The 19,428-nt window shown below is 45.9% G+C and overlaps 1 protein-coding gene across 1 annotated transcript in view; it reads right to left on the bottom strand.

The window, feature by feature from the left end:
- PLAU (plasminogen activator, urokinase) overlaps nucleotides 1-19,428 on the bottom strand; it is a 121,789-nt gene that overhangs the window by 59,881 nt on the left and 42,480 nt on the right. Inside the window, exons 4-6 of the mRNA XM_075349107.1 lie at nucleotides 6,160-6,264; nucleotides 3,307-3,481; nucleotides 3,112-3,215 (exon numbers count right to left, since the gene is read on the bottom strand). Of these exons, the coding sequence (XP_075205222.1) occupies nucleotides 3,112-3,215; nucleotides 3,307-3,481; nucleotides 6,160-6,264 (384 nt within the window). The remainder of the gene's footprint in view (nucleotides 1-3,111; nucleotides 3,216-3,306; nucleotides 3,482-6,159; nucleotides 6,265-19,428) is intronic.

Raw genomic sequence — 19,428 nt, 5'->3', positions numbered from 1 at the left:
GGTGCCACCTGGCAAGACCCTCGTTCCCCCTGAACTACGGAATGAGGTGCTATCGTGGGCCCATGCCTCCAAGGTCGGGGGTCACTTTGGGGTCAAAAGGACCAGAGACCTTGTGACTAGGCACTATTGGTGGCCGAGACTACCCCAGGACATACAGGAGTATGTGGGAGCCTGTATGTCGTGTGCACGGAATAAGCCATCCCGGCAGAGACCGGCAGGTCTTCTTCACCCACTGCCAGTGCCGGATCGTCCCTGGGAAGTGGTGGGAATGGACTTCCTGGGAGATCTGCCCAAGTCAGCCGGTCACAAGGTCGTATGGGTCATCACGGATCACTTCTCTAAAATGGTCCACTTGGTGCCTCTCCCACGACTCCCGACGTCCCGTGCTCTCGCCACCTTATTCATTAGGCATGTATTTAGGCTGCATGGCATGCCTGACAAGGTGGTGAGCGACCGGGGTCCCCAGTTCGCGTCTCGCTTCTGGAGAGAGCTCTGTAAGCTCCTGCAGATAGAGCTGAACATCTCCTCCGCATACCATCCCGAAACCAATGGACTGGAAGAGAGGACCAATCAGACCTTGGTAACTTACCTCCGCCATTTTATCTCCGCGCACCACGACAACTGGGCTAACCTCCTTCCTTGGGCCGAATTTGCCATTAATAATTCGGTCCATGAATCCTCTGGTCAGACTCCGTTCCTGCTCAATAACGGACAACATCCCAGAATCCCGGTTCCGATGCCCATTACGTCACCCGATCCTAGAGTGGAGGATTGGGCGACCGAGGCCCGGGAGATCTGGGATAACACCCAAGAGGCCCTTAAGAGGGCTAAAGACCGGATGGTGACAACGGCTGATGAGCGCCGCCGCCCTGCACCATCCTTCGCCCCTGGTGACCTAGTGTGGCTGTCCTCTAAGAATGTTAACCTACGGGTACAGGCAGCCAAGTTCGCCCCTAGGTACCTGGGTCCGTTTAAAGTGCTAGAGCAGGTGAACCCGGTGGCATACCGACTCCAGCTCCCTCCACGCTGGGCTATAGCCAACACCTTTCACGTGTCCCTCCTGAAACCCGTACGACTTAATAAGTTCTCGGGGTCCCTGACGCCTCAAACTGACTCCCCGCCCGACGACTCTGAGGTGGCGAAGCTTGTGGAGACAAAAGTTATACGGGGCAGGAGGTACTACCTCGTGGAGTGGGTCGGCCGTGGTCCGGAGCATAGATCCTGGGAATTGGAGGATCATATCCACGCCCCGGGTTTGATAGCGGCCTTTGAGCACGGGCAGGGGGGGGGCCTAGATGGGGGGGTAATGTTACACCTCGTGGCTCTCCTGTGGCAAGGAATGAGGCAGTCTCCTTGCCTGCCACGAGCGCTCCTGCTCAGCAGTGCCGAAGGTCTGCCAGACTGCGCAGAGTGCAGGAGAAACCTCCTCAGAGAGGCAGCACAAGGGTGACACCTAGTGGTACTCCTGTTGCAAGAAATGAGGCGGTCTCCCATTCCTTGCCTGCCGCAGCTCCTCCTGCTCAGCAGCCTCGAAGGTCTGTGAGGTTGCGCAATGTGCAGAGGTTTGCTGATCAGGGAAGCAGTGAGACTCCCGTTATCTCTACACATTGTGAGACCGAGGATCCCGCCTCTATTTCCCAGAGGCAGGAGGGTGAGCATGTGCTATGCTTGGTGGATCCTGATTCGCCCACTGACGTCACACGGCTTGATGACAAGGCTGGTGACGTGGTGAATCCTGACTGGCCAGGCTGGGATGTCGTGGATCCTGATTGGGTCAAGTCCGTCATCTCCGCCTCGCGCCCGCCCTTGGCTGGAGCTACACCTCCTTAAAAGCCCCTCCTGCCATCATGGCGGCGTGCGACCGTCCTTCTATGTTTGGATGTCTGGCAGCGTGCTGCCACGCCACTGCTCAGGCATTATCTTCTTCTGTGGGCTTGGCCCTTGCTGCTTAGGCAGCACCTGGTTTGCAGGCCGTGTCCCTGCCTTGCTGCTCCGGCAGTAGCTCCTTCTACAGGCCGTGTTCCTGTCCCAGGTGAGCTCCTCGAGTCTCCACTGGACTCACCTGGTTATTGAAAGCACACGTGCGTGGGCACCTCTGTGCTACCCTCGTGCCATATTCTCGTGACTTCCACTGGCACACGTGCGTGGGCACCTCTGTGCTTCCCCGTGCAACATGTACACCGAGCCGTGTGATCCCTGCCATACAACCCACACGGGTTAGGGCAGACCGGTGTACATAGATCGTCTGTGACATTCCAGACGATCGCTAGCAGCAACCCGCTCACTCTTCACCCACCATAGCAGCGGTCCCTTACACCGCACAGTGGACCTTGACCGGCGGAAGCTGTCCTTTCCCCATCTTGGCACGCTTCCCCGGGTCCCCCTCGTAACAGGGGTGTGTGAAACATTTGCAAGGTGTAAGCCTTGCAATAGCCTAAAATATCAAGAAGTATTAGCTACCGCTTACATTCCCAATCATAAAAGGGGTAAAATTCTGCAGCAGGATGGTGCTCCATCTCATACATCCATTTCCACAACAACATCCATTTCCTGGCAAAGAAGATCAAGGTGCTCAAGGACTGGTCAGTCCATTCACCAGACTTGATCATCATTGAGCATGTTTGGGGTAGGATGAAAGCGGAAGCTTAGAAGACAAAACCAAAGAATCTAGATGAACTCTGGGAGGCATGTAAGACTGCATTCTTTGCTATTCCTGATGACTGATGATCAATAAATTGTATGAATAATTGTTGAACCTCATGGATGCAGTCCTTCAAGCTCATGGAAGTCACAAAAAATAACTTCATTCACCAATGTTATGCAAGATATCTTTGTATTAGAAGTTAATTATTTGCTGGAATTTCCCATTACTTTCTGTGGGCGACAAAACTTTTGTCTTGACAAAATCTGGACTTTCTGTGTTCATTAAATGATCAATATTTCAGCTTTGCAGCAACTTTATTTTCATAACCTAAACCAATTTGAGAGGGTTTCAGCTTTCAAAAGAGAAATTTATGAAACCAATGGATGAATTTAAAGTCGGGTTATAAGCTTTTATTTACATAACACGAATAAGCGACAGAACTTCTGTCAGGGAGTGTATAACATTACCTGTGTTTTCATGCTCTTCACATTTATGGATCTTGCAAAACATTCTTGCAACACCATTTGGTCCGTTGAAATAACACCATGGTTTTAATCTATTGTTTGGATTCCTGGAAAAATAAAATTAATGTAATTAATTATAGGTTGTCCAAGAGTCTTATATTGTTCACTGTTACTGATAAGCAAAACATAGTATTTTACCTGCAGTAATTGTGCTTCCCAATCCCAAGCTTTAAGGCATCCTTCATATGAGCATTTACTTGGTGATTTCTCACTACTGGAGAATCCCAGTTCAGACATTCATCATGAACTCTGGTTTTTGATGCTGTACCTCTGTACTCATAACCAGTGCCATTGTAACATCTAGCAAATAGGTCTGTAGAAAGAATTAAAAACCATATTTACAATAATCCAATAATACTTTTAGAGAAAAAGTTCAATTCAGCTCACTGACTCGCTGTAATCCCAGTCCAATCCACAGGTGAAGCGCATGGCAGGCTGAGGCAATAGTAATGTGTGTAATGTGTGCCCTTGTGCACATTGGAAATCGCTGAGGGCAAAATAGCCATTGGATTAACCACATCTAGGAGGTGTCTTTGATACTATATACTTTATACTATATTCACATTTAGATAATACATCAATATTTGAAATATATGTCTTTTCTATATGATATTTGTGTTTTCATATATTTGTATTTGTTTTTAAATATATTTTTGTAATTATGGTATTCTTACCTGGTTTTAAATAACTATTTTCTGTGGATTCTATTATTAACCCATTACTCGCCAATTTCACAGGTGTGAAAATCAGAGATGGCTGACACCCTTCTTATTAGGAAGCTCTGTTCAGTCTTAGCCCAGATCATGATTAGGACTACTCATAGAAACGCGTTGTTCTGAGCAATTTCAAATATTCTACATTGCTGTATATCCCTGAATTTTTTATGGAATATAATAAAAATTTAATTTTAATTACTATACTCCAAGGATTGCGCTGGATTTCTATATTTTCTTGTGAATAATACTTTTAGCTATGTACTTTTGTTGTATGTTCTCTATGTGTTTGTATGGATTTCCCCAAACATTCTAAGTTCCTCAAAATCTCAAAAATAAACAATAATCTCAGTAGCTTTCTATAAAATGCATTCTAGTCTATGTGAGAGATAAAATTAGATAATTAGCCCTATTTTGGACAGGAAATATGAGTTGGAGCTTGTTCAGGTGGTAATGATTTTTTTTCATACACAAAAAGATCCAAGTTTCATGCGTATTTTTGATCAGTATAGCATAAGTCTTTGATCAGTATTTTTCACAAGCTTCTTATAATAAATGATCCATGAAAAAAACAGCACATGGACATATCAGTGTGGTTCTATTTATTCATGGACCCATTGACTTAAGCGGGCTTTACACGCTACAACAAATCTAACGATGTGTCGGCGGGGTCACGTCGTAAGTGACGCACATCCGGCATCGTTAATGGTGTTGTAGCGTGTGACAGCTACGTGCGATTGTGATTGAACGTAAAACCGTTCATCGTATACACATTGTTCATTTCCTTAAAATTGCACGTCGGGTTGTTCAATGTTCCCGAGGCAGCACACATCGCAGTGTGTGACACCCCGGGAACAATGAACAGATCTTACCTGCGTCCCGCGGCTCCCGCCGGCAATGCGGAAAGAAGGAGGTGGGCGGGATGTTTACGTCCCGCTCATCTCCGCTTCTATTGGCCGGCTGCCGCGTGACGTCGCTGTAACGCCGAACATCCCTCCCACTCCAGGAAGTGGATGTTCGCCGCCCACATCGAGGTCATATGGAAGGGTAAGTACGTGTGACGGCAAATAATCGTTTGTGCGACACGGTCAACAAATTGAACGTGCCGCACATACGATAAGGCCTGGTACGATCACATACGATATTGTATGCGATATCGTAAGGTGTAAAGCAGGCTTTAGTTTGGCAAGTTTGATCCAACACTCCGATCAAAATCAGACAAGCATCCTTTATTTTCTCCACACCACGTGGTCTGCAAAAGTACACAGACACGTGACCAATCCCAGAAACTGAACTATGTGTAACCTAACCCACACTACTGATTGGCAGCTTTTTTTAAATTTTGTATCGGAGCAGAATAGTTAGACTGAACACCATTGACAGAAGCTCGAATACCATTCCCGGAGAAGACTTCACACCGTTCCCAGAGAAGACCAAACACCATTCGAGAAGAAGACCAAATATCCAACCAGAGAAGAGATCTGGTTGTGTAGAAGATCTGTTCCTTTCGGCTGTTGCAGGTATACAGTACTGGGTGGGGACTGGGGCCGTGATTCAGTTAGCAGAGGTGGCTGTTGTCCTTATTAAGAAACGTTACTCACTAAAACTGGAATTGCAGCCATGCAGGTTGTGCATAGCCCTGTTATGGCCAGTGTGTTGTCAATCATATTCAGAGTATACCATAAAAGTGAATTCACCCTTCACATTTTTGGAAATATTTTATTATACTTTTTCATGGGACAACACTGACGATATGACACATTTGATTAAAGTAGTCAGTGTACAGCTTGTATAACAGTGAATTTGGTGTGTTTGTTAAATAACTCAACACACAGCCTTTAATGTCAAAATCGGTGGCAACAAAAGTGAGTACATCCCTAAGTGAAAATGGCCAAATTAGCCATTTTCCCTCCATGGTGTCATGTGACTCATTAGTGTTGCAAGGTCTCAGGTATGAATGGGGAGCAGATGTGTTAAATTTGGTGTTATCGCTCACATACTCATATTGGTCACTGAAAGTTCAATATGGCACCAAATGGCAAAGTATTCTCTGAGGATCTGAAAAAAAGAATTGCGTATTTCACTAGTCTGCTGGTATTAACATCTGGTGGGGTGCATCACCACATGACTGCTGTCGATAAATCAACGACCTTCAATTTGCTGGAGTGAAGTGCTGCTGATCTAGAGTTTATTTTTACTCTTAAACCTTATGGGCCCATGAAGTACAACTTGTAAAAGAGGGCCCAACTTTTTTAATTTTTTAAGAACAGGTAAATACCTTTTTCACAGTCTTTTCCACCATATCCAACAGGACAGATACATCTATACGATTTTCTGTATATACCGTAGTGTAAACAAGTTCCTCCGTGTAAGCAGTTGCATTCTGTTTAAAAATAAATTAAATCAATAAAGATTTGCAATCTATACTAAAATATTAAAAAGTAATTTATGACTAAAAATCAATTCAGAGGGGCACATTCCTGCCCATAACGCTCATGGATTAACAATACAAGTCAACTGCCACTCCTTTTAAGGTTGCTCATGCAAATGCTCAGGCCAATGTGGTGTGCAAAAAAAAAAAAAACAATCCATCAAAAAATAACTATGATCTTTGTGTCGCCATAAAGAATCCACTAAGCCAACAAACAAGCATCTTGTTTGTTTGTCAGCAAGTTGGCGGCAATTAGGAACAAACATTCTTATGCATTTTCATGCACTCATTTAAATGTATGTGCACACGTTAACTATTTGGTGCAGAAATATCTACACCATTTCTGTATCTCTTGGCAGGGAAAACGCAGAAGGATAAATGTGCGTTTATGCTGATTTTTTCCCATTCATTAACTCCTTCAGCCCCCAGCCTGTTATCACCTTAAAGACTCGGCCGTTGTTTGCAATTTTGTTATTAATTGAGGTTATAACTCTGGAACGCTTCAACAGATCCTGGCGATTCTGAATTTTTTTTTTTTGTGACATATTGTACTTCATGTCAGTGTTAAATTTAGACCGATATGTTTTGTGTTTATTTGTGAAAATTTTGGAAATTTGGTGAAAATTTTAAAAATTTTGCAATTTTCAATATTTGAAATTGTATGCCCATAAATCTGAAAGATATGTCACACAAAATAGTTACTAAATAACATTTCCCACATGTCTACTTTACACCAGCGCAATTTTCGAAACAATTTTATTTTCGTTAGGAAGTTAGAAGGGTTCAACGTTCATCAGCAATTTTTCATTTTTCCAACAAAATTTACAAATATAAAATTTTTTAGGTACCACATCACATTGTAGTGATTTGAGAGTGATTTGTAGTGATTTGAGAAACCTAGGCGACAGAAATTACCCAAACGTGACCCCATTCTAAAATCTTCACCCCTCACTCTGCTCAAAACCACATCCAAGAAGTTTATTAACCCTTTAGGAGCTTTCCAGCAACCAAAGCAATATAGAAGGAAAAAAAAAATGAAAATTTAACTTTTTTTTTTTTTTACACAAAAATGTTACTTTAGCCATAAAAGCATTTTTACAAGGGTATCAGGAAAAAAATGCACCATAAAATTAATTTTGCAATTTCTCCTGAGTACACCGATATCTCATATGTGGTGGAAATCAATTGTTAGGGCGCACGGCAAGACTCAGAAGGGAAGGAGCATCATTTGATTTTTTTTAAAGAAAAATTGTCTGGAATAATTAGCGGATGTGATGTTGCGTTTGGAGACCCCCTGAGGTGCCTAAACAATAGAGCTCCCCCACAAGTGACCCCATTTTGGAAACTAGACTCCTCATTAAATTTATCTAGATGTTTAGTAAGCACTTTGAACTCCTGGTGGCTTTACAAAAGTTTATAATGTTCAGTCGTGAAAATATTTTTTTTTTTCCACGAAATTGTTATTTCAACCAGGTAGCTTTCTTTTTCACAAGGGTATCAGGAAAAATGCACTCTAAAACGTATTGTGCAATTTCTCCTGAGTACACAGATACCTCATATGTGGTGGAAAGTAATTGTTTGGGCGCACGGCGGGGCTCAGAAGAGAAGGAGCGCCATTTCACCATTTCACAGCAAAATTTTTGGAATAATTAGCGGAAGCCATGTTGCGTTTGGAGACCCCCTGAGGTGCCTAAACAATAGAGCTTCCCCACATGTGACCCCATTTTGAAAACTAGATCCCCCTGATACAAAAAAATATTAGTTTGGTGAAATAAAAAATACGAACATCAGTATGTGTATGTATGTGTATATATATATATATATATATATATATATATATATAAAATAATAGTAATATGGGCACCTGCAACTGACATTAAAGAGAACCTGTCAGAAGAATTTTCGCAATTAAACTAAAAGATTCCCCTTCTGCAGCTCCTGGGCTGTACTCTAGAAAGGTTCCTCTTGCTACTGTGCCCCCTTTGAGACCTAAGTAAACACTTTATAAATTTTTACCTTTTTGTATGCAAATATGTTTTTATGGTCATGGAGGCGGGCTGTATTTCATCCGCTATTCGCCCTCCTGCTGCTGTACGCCGTCCCCCATTGCTCATTTACATACATGAGGACGCATAACGGTGGAGGCAGAGGGAAAAGCGAGGGCACAAGATTTTGGGCGGGTACTTGGATGACGCTGCGGATGACAATCACAGCGCCGCCCATAATCTCGAGCCTGCGCAATCACCTCACCAGCATTCAGGCTTTGCACAGTGCTCAGTTCCGCGAGAGTGCCACTGGGCATGCGCGAGACCTCGAGAGGACACAGTTACATGAGGGGGCGTCCTCATGTATGTAAATGAGCAATGGGGGATGGCGTACAGTGGCAGGGGTGCGAATAACGGACGAAATACAGCCCGCCCCTATGACCATAAAAACGCATTTGCATACAAAAAGGTAAGAATTTATAAAGTGTTTATTTAGGTCTCAGAGGGGGCAGAGTAGCAAGAGGAACCTTTCTAGAATGCAGCCCAGGAGCTGCAGAAGGGGAATTTTTTAGTTTAATTGCGAAAATTCTGCTGACAGGTTCCCTTAAAGGCAAGTGCCACGTGTGAGAGCGATGCACGAATCTTGCATCACATCACCCGCCACAGCTGCACACTCCTGTCTGGAAGAGAGCGACCGTGCCGGATGATGTAATGTGAGACTCGTGCATTGCTTTCACGTGTGGCACTGGGCTGCCCCATACAATATTAAGTAAAAAATACTGTAGTTGACGATTACTACAGTATAATTTTACTGGCCCTAAATTAAGTTTATATGTATTTCTTTCTTTGTTTACAGAAAAAAAATCAGGACGCATACACGGATGTGCTGCAAAAACGGGGGGACTAGGTGGGATGGAAAAAAAGATGGATGGAGGAAGGGAGAGTGCGTGGCGGATGGAGGCGCGGCGGAGGATGGGAGAGTGCCGGCGGAGGATGGGAGAGGGCACGGTGGAGGATGGGAGGGCACGGTGGATGGAGGAGCGGCAGAGGGTGGGAGAGGGTGGGCATCAGATCAGGGTGAGAGGTGGTGGAGGGGGCAGCAGATCGGGGAGGCTGAGAGGGGGTGGAGGGGGCAGCAGATCAGGGAGGGTGAGAGGTGGGGAGGGGCAGCAGATCAGAGAGGGGGCAGCAGATCGGGGAGGGTGAGGGGGAAGCAGATGAAGAGGATGGGAGAGAGCGGGCAGCAGATCAGGGAAGGTGAGAGGTGGGGGAGGGGGCAGCAGATGAAGAGGATGGGAGAGAGCAGGCAGCTGTTCAGGGAGTGTGAGAAGTGGGAGAGGGGGCAGCAGATGAAGAGGATGGGAGAGAGCAGGCAGCAGATCAGGGAGTGTGAGAGGTGGGGGAGGGGGCAGCAGATGAAGAGAATGGGAGAGAGCGGGCAGCAGATCAGGGAGGGTGAGAGGTGGGGGAAGGGGCAGTAGATGAAGAGGATGGGAGAGAGCGGACAGCAGATCACGGAGGGGGGCAGCGGCTGATAGAGGAGAGCGGTGGCAGATGGAGGGGGGGCAGCAGAGAGAGGGCGGCGATGGATCGGCAGCAGTGGCAGCGGATCGGGGGCAGGGGCAGCAGATTGGGGAATCAGGGGCAGGGACTTACCAGGGCACACGCAGGGATCACTCTCCTCAGCTTCCATGGACAGAGTGAAGCTAAGCTCGGGGGCAGCGGCGGTCAGCTGCAGGTCACGGTGATTGGAGAGATCGGTCACAAGGCCGGTCTCGCCAAACAGAGCTGGGGGCGGGTGAAGCAGCGATCACCCAGCTCCAGCCATGATCAATGCTATAGCTGCACTGATAATGGCTGGATTTCAATGTTTCAGACATTTTCAATGGCTGAAACATTACAGTGGCTGTGATTAGCTGACAAACACCGCTCAGCCAATCACAGCCTCAGTAGGTCCGGGGAGGAGGCACCACCCCTCCTGAGGTCAGGCAGAGGTCTCCTCCTTCCCAAATCTGCGGTCTGCGGTTTGTGTGAACCGATCACACTCACCGGGGCTGCGATTTTGCTATGACGTACTGGGTATGTCATGGGTCGTTAAGTACCATGTCACCATGACGTACTCAGTACGTCATCAGTTGTTAAGGGGTTAAAATGGGTGAAATCTGCAGCAAAAATGCTGAAAGAATTGGCATCCTGAAGATTTAAATCTGAACCAAGGAGAAAATACTCAATGTGTGCATGAGACTTCAGGATTCTCACTCACTTTTCTGGCTTCAGGAAACCTTCAGCATTTGTAGCAATTTCTGTACTGAATAAGAAGAACAAAAACGTAACAGGTGCACACAGCCTAAGTACCATATTAAAAGGTGGGGATAAAATGTTGCCAATATGTGCTCGCATAGAGCAAAAAGTAGATTTTTGGTATTCCCGACAAATTATGTTTCTCGTTAGTCTTCATTGGGGTACACAAAATCCTTGGATAGTCTGCTGCCAAGTAGAGGCTGATATTACATAACAAGTAAACTAGCTCCTCCCCGGCAGACTATACCTCGCCTGCTGGCCCCTACCTAATGTTGAAAACATAGAAATTACTGGTGAAGCTGAACCAGAAGTTTGAGTGACTGCTACCTGTAAAATTTTCCTGCCCAAGCTTGCATCAGCTGATGTAAAGGTATGGACCTGTAAAATTTTGAAAAGGTATGTACAGATGCACAGGCAGATGTCTTGCAGAAATCCCCCAAAAAAGGAAGTTAAAAAAACTTAAATTTAAACAAATAGTAAATTGAAAATAAATAAAATACAAATAGACACTGACAGAATAAACTTTACAATCTTGGGCTGTATTTAAATAAAGTAACACCAAAATAAACAGTGGTAAAAATAAAGCCAAATTTCACAAAGTAATTACTATGTTCCTCCACTAGATGGTAGCAATGTATAGCTATGCCTATAAATAAGAAACTGACGTTGAAAGTAATTTAATCCATAAGCATACAACACAATTAGTGCTCAAGAAAAAAATTTAAAAAAAATCACACAATATAAAATGTAAGGGAAAAGGACTAACGTTGTAAGGTGGGAGTATAAAATCATATAAGTACATAAGATATTTAATAAATAAATATACAAAATCCAAGTGGATCCCACAAACAAAAGAAATATACCGACCACAGTGTAATAAACAGACCAGGGCAGCCAAGTATATTTCTTTTCTTTGCGGGTTCCATTTGGAATTTGTATATTTATCCATTAAATATCTTATATACGTATGTACAGTGCTGGCCGAAAGTATTGGCACCCCTGCAATTCTGTCAGATAATACTCAGTTTCTTCCTGAAAATGATTGCAATCACAAATTCTTTGGTATTATTATCTTCATTTATTTTGCTTGCAATGAAAAAACACAAAAGAGAATGAAACAAAAACCAAATCATTGATCACTTCACACAAAACTCCAAAAAATGGGCCAGGCAAAAGTATTGGCACCCATAGCCTAATACTTGGTTGCACACCCTTTAGCCAAAATAACTGCGAACAACCGCTTCCGGTAACCATCAATGAGTTTCTTAAAATGCTCTGCTGGAATTTTAGACCATTCTTCTTTGGCAAACTGCTCCAGGTCCCTGAGATGTGAAGGGTGCCTTCTCCAAACTGCCATTTTGAGATCTCTCCACACGTGTTCTATGGGATTCAGGTCTGGACTCATTGCTGGCCACTATAGTAGTCTCCAGTGCTTACTCTCAAACCATTTTCTAGTGATTTTTGAAGTGTGTTTTGGGTCATTGTCCTGCTGGAAGACCCATGACCTCTGAGGGAGACCAAACTTTCTCACACTGGGCCCTACATTATGCTGCAAAATTTGTTGGTAGTCTTCAGGCTTCATAATGCCATGCACACGGTCAAGCAGTCCAGTGCCAGAAGCAGCAAAGCATCCCCAAAACATCAGGGACCTCCACCATGTTTGACTGTAGGGACAGTGTTCTTTTCTTTGAATGCCTCTTTTTTTTCCTGTAAACTCTATGTTGATGGCTTTTCCCAAAAAGCTCTACTTTTGCCTCATCTGACCAGAGAACATTTTTCCAAAACGTTTTAGGCTTTCTCAGGTAACTTTTGGCAAATTTTAGCCTGGCTTTTTTATGTCTCGGGGTAAGAAGTGGGGTCTTCCTGGGTATCCTACCATACAGTCCCTTTTCATTCAGACGCCGACGGATAGTACAGGTTGACACTGTTGTACCCTCGGACTGCAGGGCAGCTTGAACTTGTTTGAATTTTAGTCGAGGTTCTTTATCCACCATCCGCACAATCTTGCGTTGAAATCTCTCGGCAATTTTTCTTTCCCTTCCACATCTAGGGAGGTTAGCCACAGTGCCATGGGCTTTAAACTTCTTGATGACACTGCGCACCGTAGACACATGAACTTTTAGATCTTTGGAGATGGACATGTAGCCTTGAGATTGCTCATGCTTCCTCAAAATTTGGATTCTCAAGTCCTCAGACAGTTCTTTGGTCTTTCTTTTCTCCATGCTCAATGTGGTACACACAAGAACACAGGATAGAGGTTGAGTCAACTTTAATCCATGTCAACTGGCTGCAAGTGTGATTTAGTTATTGCCAACACCTGTTAGGTGCCACAGGTAAGTTACAGGTGCTGTTAATTACACAAATTAGAGAAGTATCACATGATTTTTGAAACCGTCCCAATACTTTTGTCCACCCCTTTTTTTATGTTTGGTGTGGAATTACAGTGGTACCTTGCTTAACGAGAACAATCCGTTCTGGGACTGTGCTTGTTAAACAAGGTACTCGTTCAGCAAAGCAAGATTTCCCATAGGAAATCATTGCAGTGCTGACGATCCGTTCCACAATGGGTTAAATGTCCCATCCTGGTCCCCTAACACATGCACAAACACACACAAACACACACAAACTCACACAAACACACATGCACACGCACATATTACATACTCACCTTACCTTCCGCTCCATCGCCGGTCTCCTGGGACTTGCTGTTCACCAGTACGGGGCCGGGCCGTGTATCGCGTTTCCATAACGACAAGGCAGGAACTTCCCTGCCAGAGTGCTGACGTCAAGGCAGAGCTGCTTGCCTCTGATTGGCCAGCGTTCTGCCACTCAGCAGCGGTGACAGGAAGTTCCTCCCTCGTCGCTATGGAGGCAGAATCACAGCGTGGAACGGAGCGGAGCGGAGAACTACAGCACCCAGGAGGCCGGCGATGAAACGTAAGGTACACTGTTATATGCTTACCTTACCTTCCGTTCCATCGCTGGCCTCCTGGGTCTTGTAGTTCGCTGCGAGGACGTCGCGATGTACTCGGGAACTACAAGATCCATGAGACCGGCGGTGGAACGGAAGGTAAGGTGAGCATAATACTGTGTGTGCGTGCATGCTTGTGTGTTTGTGTGTTTTTGTGCGTACATGTGTGTGCTTGTGTGGACTGCATGTGCGGGCCGGAGCACGGTGGATGGATGAAACCGGAAGTGTGTGCGGTGAGAATTTCGCTCGTACAGCAAAGCTTTCTCGTAAAGCGGGTTACAAATTTACAGAAAGCTTTGCTTGTTAAGCGAAATTCTCGTTATGTGGGTTACTCGTTAGGCGAGGTACCACTGTATATCCAATTTGGCTTTATGACAATTTTTTTTTTTCATTGAAGACAAATTAAATGAAGATAATAATACCAAAGAATTTGTGATTGCAATTATTTTCAGGAAGAAACTGAGTATTCTCTGACAGAATTGCAGGGGTGCCAATACTTTTGGCCAGCACTGTACATGCAGGCATATTCTCCAGGCTTTCCCCATTCAGTTTCATCACATTCCCATCCATTTCAGCCTTTTCCTCAGGCCTCCAGACCTCTTTGTTGGGTCCAGCAGAAAATTACTCACTTTTCCCATTGACTTGCATTGTTCTCGCTATTCATAATGAATACACGAGAATTACAAAGTAGTCATTACGAGTGTAGCTATTACAAATATTACTTTACTCTCTCATCTCCAATACAGTACATTTAAGGAACAGGAGGAATATACAGTTCATTAAAGGAGGACAGCCCTTCAATGCGTTAAACTGAGTATTCTCTGACAGAATTGCAGGGGTGCCAATACTTTTGGCCAGCACTGTATATGATTTTATACTGCCATCTTACAATTTTAGTCATACTTCCTGATATTTTATATTTTGTTATTTATTTGAGCACTAATTGTGTTGTATGCTTATGGATTAAATTACTTTGCATGTCAGTTTATTTATTATCTCTAGGAATAGCTATACACAGGAAGCCCCCTACTGTTCAAGTAAACATGCTGGAATTACTTCTTGGCCACCAGTGGTTGATGTAAGCTACTGATATCACACTGTCTGATGGAATCCTGGCTAGTAGCCCTTGAAGTAGATGCTGCCAATGAAGAAGAGCTTAATGGAATGCTCTGAGCTCTAGAACATTGATTGGGAGAGCTGCTCCTGATAATTCCAAGTTCTTTCCACCGATAAGCTTCGAAAAACTACCACCCTCTAGAAAGACTGGCATCTGTGGAAAGAACCAGCCACTGAATAGGGAGACAGGAGTGACCATGGGACAAAGGAGGGGGAGTCAACCCCCACGTGAGGGACAAGCAGCATCGAAGTGGGAGGCAGATAGGCCAGTCCAGGGGCAGAAACGACCTGTAACCATGCGCTAAAAGAGTGTTCTGTATTTGTCTTAAATGGAACTTACCAAATAAAACTGCTTCAAATGCTGCCACCATCTGACCTAAAATCTTTATGCAAAAAACTGAGAACCTGAGGGACTGCTCCCCAGGACAACTCAGAGACCGGATTGATGACTGCAAAACCAGGGTATCACAGTTATACCTCAAAGAGCGGAAGAGCACCCTATTGGGTGTCAAAATGTTTGTAAACATTAAGGGCGCTGAGGCTAAGGCGGGCTTTGCACTTTGCGACATCGCAAGCCGATGCTGCGATGTCGCACGCGATAGTTCCCGCCCTGTCGCAGGTACGATATCGTGTGATAGCTGGCGTAGCGAAAATTATCGCTACGCCAGCTTCACATGCACTCACCTGCCCTGCGACCGTCGATCTGGCCGGCGACCCGCCTCCTTCCTAAGGGGGCGGGTCGTGCGGCGTCATAGCGACGTCACACGGCAGGCGGCCAATAGCGGCGGAGGGGCGGAGATGAGCAGGATGTAAACATCCCGCCCACCTCCTTCCTTCCACATATCCTATGGAAGCCGCGGTGACGCCGGTAGGAGATGTTCCTCACTCCTGCGACTTCACACACAGCGATGTGTGCTGCCGCAGGAGCGAGGAACAACATCGGACCGTCGCGTCAGCGTAATAATGGATTACGCCGACGCTGCACCGATGATACGATTACGACGATTTTGCGCTCGTTAATCGTATCATCTAGGCTTTACACACTACGATGTCACATGCGATGCCGGATGTGCGTCACTTTCAATTTGACCCCACCGATATCGCACATGCGATGTCGAAGTGTGCAAAGCCCGCCTAACCCGAAAGGTAGGGCTGAAAATTGATAATAATGATGATTGATTGTGAACCATAAGTGATCGGGGGGCCTGAAATGTTGGCATATGTAGGTAAGCATCCTAAATATCTATTGATGACAGAAAGTCGCCAATTTCAATGGCGCAATGATGGGGCAGAGTGACTGTGTCTTGAAGCGCTTTACCTGCACCCACCTGTTCCGACAACTTAGATCCAGAATGGGTCGCACAGAGCCCTTTCTTCCTGAGAATAACAAAAATATTTGAATAGAAACCCTTGAACCTTTCTAAGGGGGGATCTCTTACAAGCACTGCCGCCACTTGAAGCAGTAAAGAGATAACCTGGATGAAACCAGATCTTATGCTGGGAAATGCTGAGGGATGAGACTCTGCCTCATGGAATAGGTGCGAACGCTAAAGGCCCCATCACACACAACGAGATCGCTAACGAGATCGTTGCCGAGTCACAGTTTTTGTGACGCAGTAATGATCTCGCCAGTGATTTCGTTATGTGTGAACCTACCAGCGATCAGGCCCCTGCTGTGAGATCGCTAGTCGTTGCCGAATGGTCCGAACCATTTTCTTCAAAGGCGATGTCCTGCTGGGCAGGACGCATCTCTGTGTTTGACGCCTACCAACGACCTCCTAACAGGGTCCCAACGCCCGCCGAGATAGTTAGACAGGTAGCTCATTGTTACTGCGTCGTTGGTAAGGTCTGACTGTGTGACATCTCACCAGTGATCCTTATCAGGTTGTATCATTGTCGGGATCGCTGGTAAGTCATTGTGTGTGACTGGGCCTTAACTTGTAACCTGAAGAAACAACTTCTCTGACCCAAAGGTTGCTGACTTCCCCATCCACACATCTTGGAAAAAAAAAGAAAAAAAACAAGACGGCGACTGCCCACCCAGTTAAGGCCCCCAAGTAAGGGTTACTCATCATGCTTCAATCTATCTGTTGCCTCAAGGCACAGAGGGCTTGACTTCAGTCCTAGAAGGAGGTCCTACGTGCACAGGTTTAAAGGGAGCTCTTATAGCTTGGTGTGAAGCATGAGGTCTGCTCTGACGAGCAGGTACCTCTGGAGCTGGGTGTTGGGAAAATGGTCAGAGTTGCAAAGCTCAGCGCTTCCTAAACGGCCGGCTGACCCTTACTTGAGGCAGACGAGTACTCTTACCATCTGTAGCATCAGAAATGATCTATTCCAGCTTGGTACTAAAAAGACTAGACCGCTGAAGAGGAGGTCTTGTGAGAGACTTATTTTAAGCTAAATCCACCCTCAAAACTCTGAGCCACAACATGCGGCGATTAGCCACACAATTGCTTGCAGCCTGAGCGGAACATCCTGTTCTATCCAAAGATGCAGGACATAAATATTTAGCTTCCTGCTTGATTTGGACTGCTATTTCAGCCAATTCTACTTCCTGTGAATTAGGTAAGATTCTACAACATAGATCCTAGCCCAAGCTGACACAGTGGCAGCGAAGGCTGGACAATGAATAGAACCTGCAACCTCAAATGCGGACTTAAGGGGGCTTTACACGCTGCGACATCGCATGCGGAGTCGTTGGGGTCACGGAATTTGTGATGCACATCCGGCCGCATTAGCGATGTTGCTGCGTGTAACACCGATGAGCGATTTTGCATCGTTGCAAAAACGTGCAAAATCGCTCATCGGTGACATGGGGGTCCATTCTCGATTATCGTTACTGCAGCAGTAACGATGTAGTTCGTCGCTCCTGCAGCAGCACACATCGCTATGTGTGACGCCGCAGGAACGAGGAAGCTCTCCTTACCTGCCTCCCGGCCGCTATGAGGAAGGAAGGAGGTGGGCGGGATGTTACGTCTGGCTCATCTCCGCCCCTCCGCTGCAATTGGGCGGCCGCTCAATGACGTCGCTGTGACGCCACACGGACCGCCCCCTTAGAAAGGAGGCGGTTTGCCGGTCACAGCGACGTCGCCGGGCAGGTAAGTAGTGTGATGGGTCTGGGCGATGTTGTGCGGCACAGGCAGCGATTTGCCCATGTCGCGCAACAGATGGGGGCGGGTACCCACACTAGCGATATCGGGACCGATATCGCAGTGTATAAAGTAGCCTTTAGCCACTGACTCAATACGTCTGTCTGTAGGATCCTTCAATGCAGCCACCTCACTAAGTGGCAAGGTAGTGGTTCTAGGGAGGTGGGATAAGGGAGTGTCCACCACTGGTGGAGTGGACCAAGATGCCTCTAATTCCGCTGGAAAAGGGAACAAAACCTTCATGCGAATACATTTATGCAAATATTTGTCCTGAGCTCGCAGGCCTTCTGTAATACTTCCATAAATTCCTCATGGTCCAAAAAGGATTTCAGTACCCGCTTGCCCCTCCTAAGGAAACCTGCTTCATTAGGTGGATGGAGGTCTGCCTGCTATGGAAGAATCAACAGCAGTGATTATGTGGCGCCCTGAGGCTTCAGTTGCCACAGAGTATTGCATCTGTTTTAAGATTGTAATTCTCTCCCGGGTAGAAGAGGTTAATCACTGGTTTGTTTCTCTTAGGCTAAGTTCATACTTGCATTGTTTTGCATCAGTCACAATCAATTGCGTGACTGATGCAACAGATGCGTTGCAGATAGTGGCACAACTGATGTGACTGATGCTGCAAATAAACTATGCGTTGTTTGGTTTTTTTACTGTTTTACCGGCGGCCAGCTTTTTGTGAACGATCAGCTGATCATTCACAAAAGCCAGCCACCGGGCGATCAGCTAATCGTTCAAAAAAGCCGGCCGATTGGTTGATCGTTCTGGCCGCAAGAATTGGAACTGAATTTACAGTTAATCATGTTTTTTTACTGTGCGCATGCTCACAGAAAAAAAAACAAACAAAAAAACGATCCGCCGCACACAAAAAAAAGTTACATTCAGTGTTGCTCCTTCCTGACGGTCAGTCAGTAAACAACTGATCCATCACGCGGTGGATGCAACGCAAGGCCATCAGTCACAATCCGTCACTAATAGAAGCCTAATGGGGAAAAAACGGATTCCTGCAAAATATTTTGCAGGATACCGTAATTCCTCAAGGCGATGGATTGTGACTGATGCAGCCTTGAGGGAGCATCTTTTAGCAGGCTGGCCTTGGGATGGGCGATAGGTAGAGATAGTCCCAGGGCCAGGGGTCACAACACCGCACTGAGTCTGCAGGAGTGAGACTGAAAGAGGGCAATAGACAGAGTCAGCCGGTGGAGATGTTGGGACAAGAAGAGATGGTAGCTGAGGTCAAGCCTAACCATTCCCAGAGTGCCAGTGCAAGTCGGGGTGCAGGACCCTCAGTTGGGGACTCCTTCACGGGCTTCAACAAATCTTCAGGAGATGGGGATTTCATGTCCCATCGTCCATTACCCACTTTCCCGGAGTACAGTTACATATAGGATTCGGGGTCAGGGCTACGGTCGGACCCCATTGCGAGAACACGCGTCGCCTGCATACGGGACGGGACACTTAACACCGACAGCGGGGTCCCCAAATTGCTCCAGGCTATGGGGAACCGTGTGTCAACGCAAGGAGAAAGGTCTCACACATTTCCACAGATACCGGTGATTGCCTCTGATTCACCCGGGACCAGCTGGACTTCATC

The sequence above is a fragment of the Anomaloglossus baeobatrachus genome, chromosome 5 (assembly GCF_048569485.1).
Source record: "Anomaloglossus baeobatrachus isolate aAnoBae1 chromosome 5, aAnoBae1.hap1, whole genome shotgun sequence".
Classification (NCBI taxonomy): Eukaryota; Metazoa; Chordata; class Amphibia; order Anura; family Aromobatidae; genus Anomaloglossus; species Anomaloglossus baeobatrachus.
Note: the sequence above shows the minus strand (reverse complement) of the source record. Positions and strands in the feature narration are given on the sequence as shown.